The sequence below is a fragment of the Mytilus californianus genome, unplaced genomic scaffold (assembly GCF_021869535.1).
Source record: "Mytilus californianus isolate M0D057914Y unplaced genomic scaffold, xbMytCali1.0.p SCAF_7, whole genome shotgun sequence".
Classification (NCBI taxonomy): domain Eukaryota; kingdom Metazoa; phylum Mollusca; class Bivalvia; order Mytilida; family Mytilidae; genus Mytilus; species Mytilus californianus.
The window spans coordinates 88742036-88747716 of NW_026262723.1; the positions used below are offsets into that span (position 1 = coordinate 88742036).

Here is a 5681-nt window from a genome sequence, read left to right on the forward strand (position 1 = left end):
TTAGAAAATTTAAAAAAATCCAGTTGGACATCTTGTCTCTACTCAGAATAAATGTTATGGTGTAACAACGACTATTTTTGCCAAAGGGTTATGACGAAAAGTTTCAAGGTATAACTGGAACTAGTTTTATAAAAGTAAAATGCATTTTGTTTCATAAATTAAAACCTTTTTAATTTTTTACTATTAATTTTGTTTTCATTCTTTGAAAAGATTGTAAAATAAACAAACTCAAGAACTTTTTTTGATACTGTCCACATAAATACAACAAGAGTCAACAATGGACACTTATTTTTGGATAGACATTGAAAGAAATTGGTAAAAATTAGACGATTTATTTCCAGCAATAAAAGAAAAGACATACCTTATTTTTAGTGTACAAATGATCATAAATGCCAGGTATTCAAACGCTGACATCAGTTTTGCTATACTATTATAACAACAGACCGATGTGAAATACATCACAGAAAACATGCAGAACACACCGCAGAAAAAAATATGTTTTACGTTTTCTTGCAGAGTAAGAAGTCACATTGATACTGGGAAGAATATGACTGTTTTTTTTTTTATTTTCTAGCATTTCTTCTTGTCCTGTACTCATCGTTGTTGCATTTGAATACACTTTTTTAGTACTACGTATTGCATACAAAAAATTGGGCTATCAATTCAAGAACCTATGACTACTAGAATATACATCTTAAACCGTGGAAACAAAAGTAAAAGCTCTAACATATTTTTCAAGTTTTTCTTTGCAAAGACGTTTAACATTTATTTTTATTACTGGTGAACGACTTTGAAAGGATTATGATAACAGACGGCCTTTCTGATTGGCGAACTCTCATCGATGGTTTACGTCAGTCTCTTATCGAAAGTCTTAAAACCATGCAGATGGCTAGGTTACTTTCCTAGAGGACATTATATCACTATTAAAGTGTTTCATATTAAGCATTTAACCATCTCTACGTTGCTATTGTTTGTTGTCTTTGCCATTTTGTTTCCATTCTTCTTTTATCACTCAACCAACATACTGAAATATATTAAAAGAGGATATCTGGTAAGGAAATCGAGAAAACCAACTGTCTCTTCATTAGCATATAATTCAAGAATTCATGGACAAAGTTGCCTTTATTAGAACTAATATGACCTCACTTTAAATATGAATCTTTTTATTTTACAGTTATTTCAGAAGATTTCTTTGTTAAACGCCGAGCTATCATTTGTTGCTTCACAACACCTGAAAACGAAAGTTTGCATTCCTTCACAAAAGTCTGAATTTTCGCACCCATATCTACTTTTCTGATTCCATTACCTGGGAGCTTGTGTAAAGACTCGATACTTTTGACAATTTCACGAACAGATTTTTTGTTTTTACCTTCAACATACGCCGGCGACAATGACTTTTCCAAAAAAGAATACCTTGGATCGTTAGTTAGTCCTGGTATAGCGCCACCAAATTTACTGAACTTATTTGTCTTAGTTAGTTTTGATCCTGTATGATAACCCATGGGCGTTGATGCTTTCAGAACGCGACATTCTGGTTTTCTTGATTGTGACGGCATAAAATGTACAGTTCTTGCGCGTGAAGGAAGGTCTCTTTCTCCTATATCAAAAAATTCTTCACCATTAAAGCGACGTAATCTCATGTCACCTTTCTCTGACATCATCGACTGTCGTGACACGGATGTTCCAAGACGACCTGGAGCAGACGACGCTGACATAACTCGTGCTTTCATTGCATTGATTCGCTTGACTTTCTTATCCTGAAACTGCTGTTTTTCAAATGTAAATCGTGCAAGAAATTTATAACGTTCATTTCCGAGTTCAAATAGTCTGGATCTGAGCAACCGTTCCTCTGTAACATTCTCTGGGAGTATTCCCGACATTCTAGAATCCTTATGACTACTACGATTCATAAAGTCATCAAAATCACTCTCTCCTTCACGTTTGTGTTTTTCATTTATCCAGTCTTCAATATCTTTCATCACACCTCTTTTTCTAGTCTGCAAATTGTGATTTTTCATTATTTTACTCATTTTGATGACTTTCGGGTATTTGAACAATTCTGTGTTTTGTTCTGTTTGATATAATTTTATGGCGTAAGATTATCTACACGCCCATCACATTAATCCTTGGAAGCTATGTGTTCATGATGTAATTTCCTAAAAAAACAAAACTAATAAATTTAAATGAAAGTAAATAAACCTGCACATACAGCGGTTGTTAGTTTGATATCATCTCCTGTCTTGTTTGCTTATAAAGTATCGTCATTTTTTGTAAATTACTTTTAACATTAATCATGCACCTCAATGTACAATCATTAAAGTTGCAGAAGAGAGTAGTTTATAAGACAAATTAATGAGTTTAAGTTCAGCAGTTAATTGATAGATGTACTTAGTATTGAAATTAGTTTTATACCCGACATAAAAGAGCCATTTGCTTGCTTCAGTCATCATGGGGAAGTCATTCAATGTCTTACCGATTTTTGAATAAATCCATTCCATCAAGGTTTTTTAAAAGGCATGAGAAAATTCTCCTACACAGACATGACAGAAATATATTTGACATCATTTAACTTGTTATCTTTATTAAAATCAAACATTGTCAAAAACACAATGGCGAGTAAATGGTCTTTTTGTGTATATAACTTAGATCAGGGTACGCAAAGACAAAGGCAATCTTATACTTTTGACATAATTATCTTTTAAACTTAATTAAATGATTAAGTAATTCAAAATGTATGTCCAACTGGAGGTCTCATACTTTAAAAATCAACATCTGTCTATTTTTGTAATCTCGTACGTGTTGTGTCTTGTTGCATCGACGTTACTCCAACATTCTTTTTATAAATATATAATGTATGTTTTCATTAAGAATGATGTATGGCTATATTAAAGCTTAAATAAAAAAAAAAATATAAACAATATCGCCATCAAGCGGAAGTATACTTGTGAACGAGGCTCCTGTTGGATTTTTACCTCGTCAATTTGTTGATATATCAGTCGTTTGTATGTCAGTCTAGTCATACCTCGTCATTTGTTGATGTGTCAGTCTAGTCATACCTCGTCATTTGTTGATGTGTCAGTCTAGTCATACCTCGTCACTTGTTGATTTGTCAGTCTAGTCTTACCTTGCCACTTGTTGATGTGTCAATCTAGTATTACCTCGACAGTTGTAAATGTGTCAATTTAGTATAAACTCGTCAATAGTTGATCTGTCAATCTTACCAACCAACTTGTTGATGTGCCAGTCTAGTCTTACCTCTCCACTTGTTGGTGAGTCAGTTTAGTCATACCTCATGACTTGTCGATATGTCACTTCTCATTTGTTAATGTGTCAGTTTTTCAATTTCATTTGTTGATGTGTCAGCCTAGACTTAACTCGTCACTTGTTAATGTGCAGTCTACTCTTACCTTCCCTTTTTGTTTGTGGACCAGTCTTAACTCATCACTTCTTGATGTGTCAGTTCAGTTTACCTCGCAACTTGTAGATTTGTCAGTTTTGGCTTACCTCGCCAATTGTTGATGTGTTAGTCTAACTTTATCTCGCGACTTGTTGATGTGTCAGATAAGCCTTAACTTGCCACTTGTTATATTTTCATCCAGCGAGAATTTGATGCTGTTGTCAGATATTCATCGTATTTACAACTCAAGACTCGGTGCGATTTAGGCCGTATCTTACGGCGTTTGTGTTTGTCCATCTTCATCGTATGGTAACCTGTAGATGCCCTTTTTATCAACTCGTTTAGATGTGTTGCTGTCTTCTAGCTGTTATATTCATAATAACAAGGAGATTATAATGTATCAAAATAAAAGAATTCTCAAAACACAATTTTCGTTATTACTTACGTTCAATTTACAGTACCTAAAATGATGAATACCATAGTTCATTTAATGTCACAAAATAATCCTCCATTGAAGTTTATTCGGGTAAGGATGTTATCTCTAATTTTAAATTGACGGTATTCAAATAAATGGAGTTCAATATTTAAAGAAATACCACATCGAAGAGGTAACAATACTATAATTTATCTGTCATTGTCTTTAACCTTTTGAATAGCATGTTTTGTTCGACTAGTACACCGAATATCTAAATTCGGTTAATAATACAGTTACGGTATGAACGTCGATAACGGAGATACAAGCTTGACAGATTTTCAATTTATAGACATAGACCAACTTGATATTCCGCATTTCGGCGCACCGATACAAACATGTTAAACGTTTATACGTTTTCTTTAGTTAATTTTCATTTGACTTTTTAATAATTTCAATAAAAACTTAAGTTCCAACCGGCTCATGTGAATTAATCGTAGTTGGTTATAACTACTCTTTTTATAACCTTTCGTCTCATTTAGTCCCCCTTGTATATTTATTTATTTTCATGTTTGGTTTTCCTGACTTTGGTTCAGAGCGTTCCTTTTAAATAATTATTTAGAAAGGTGCCTCAAACGCAGCATAATCGTATGATTGATTTTGATTTACTACCACTGGCCGTCGATACTTTCCTAGTGGCCTATAAGTCAGGAACGAGCTGGTGTCCAGGGAGACAATAAACTTGCTACTGTCCTCATAGCCAGTAAATATAAGTGTATATTATTCACAGGATTCCGCGGGTTACTCTTCACCAAACTCATATATATCAATTCTTAGACTGGTTGTAGTTTCCCGCTATATATTTTTATTCTTATATATCTTCACTTTTCAAATATTTGGGTTTTTGTCGAGCCTGCGACTTTTGTCGCAGAAAGCTCGACATAGGGATAGTGATCTGGCGGCGGCGGCGGCGGTGTTAGCTAACTTCTTAAAAGCTTTATATTTTAGAAGGTGGAAGATCTGGTTGCTTCATACTTTGTATATGGATGCCTCATGTTATGAAGTTTCCGTCAGTCACATGTCCAATGTCCTTGACCTCATTTTCATGGTTCAGTGACTACTTGAAAAAAAGTTAAGATTTTTTGTAATGTTAAATTCTCTCTTATTATAAGTAATAGGATAACTATATTTGATATGTGCGTACCTTGCAAGGTCCTCATGCCCGTCAGACAGTTTTCACTTGACCTCGACCTCATTTCATGGATCAGTGAACAAGGTTAAGTTTTGGTGGTCAAGTCCATATTTCAGATACTATAAGCAATAGGTCTAGTATATTCGGTGTATGGAAGGACTGTAAGGTGTACATGTCCAACTGGCAGGTGTCATCTGACCTTGACCTCATTTTCATGGTTCAGTGGTTATAGTCAAGTTTTTGTGTTTTGGTCTGTTTTTCTTATACTGTATGCAATAGGTCTACTATATTTGGTGTATGGAATGATTGTAAGGTGTACATGTCTAGCTGGCAGGTGTCATCTGACCTTGACCTCATTTTCATGGTTCAGTTGTCAAAGTTAAGTTTTTGAGTTTTGGTCTTTTTTTCTTATACTATATGCAATAGCTCAACTATATTTGGTATACGGAAATATTTTATGATCTATATGTCAGTCACGCAAGTTTTATTTGACCTTGACCTCATTTTCAAGGTTCATTGCTCAGTTTTAAGTTTTTGTGTTTTGATCTGTTTTTCTTAAACTATAAGCAATAGGTCAACTATATTTGTTATATGAAATAATTGTTAGCTGTACATGCCTGTCTAGCATGGTTCATCTGACCTTGACCTCATTTTCATGGTTTATTGGTCAATGTTTAGTT

The 5681-nt window shown here is 34.0% G+C and overlaps 1 protein-coding gene across 3 annotated transcripts; it reads right to left on the reverse strand.

Annotated features, from left to right (window-relative positions):
- Nucleotides 1-316: 316 nt before the first annotated feature.
- Nucleotides 317-4009, reverse strand: LOC127708083 (uncharacterized). Of its 3 annotated transcripts, none has more exons than XM_052212897.1 (2): nt 3843-4009; nt 317-2156 (listed from the first exon to the last, which is right to left on the reverse strand). In XM_052212897.1, the coding sequence occupies exon 2, from the start codon at nt 2028-2030 to the stop codon at nt 1164-1166; it is 867 nt and encodes a 288-aa protein (XP_052068857.1). In that variant the 5' UTR covers nt 2031-2156; nt 3843-4009; the 3' UTR covers nt 317-1163. The 3 variants fall into 3 exon arrangements, with proteins under 3 accessions (XP_052068857.1, XP_052068855.1, XP_052068856.1); XM_052212895.1 differs by lacking the exon at nt 3843-4009 and adding an exon at nt 2474-3822; XM_052212896.1 differs by lacking the exon at nt 3843-4009 and adding an exon at nt 2413-3822.
- Between the last annotated feature and the right edge of the window lie 1672 nt (nt 4010-5681).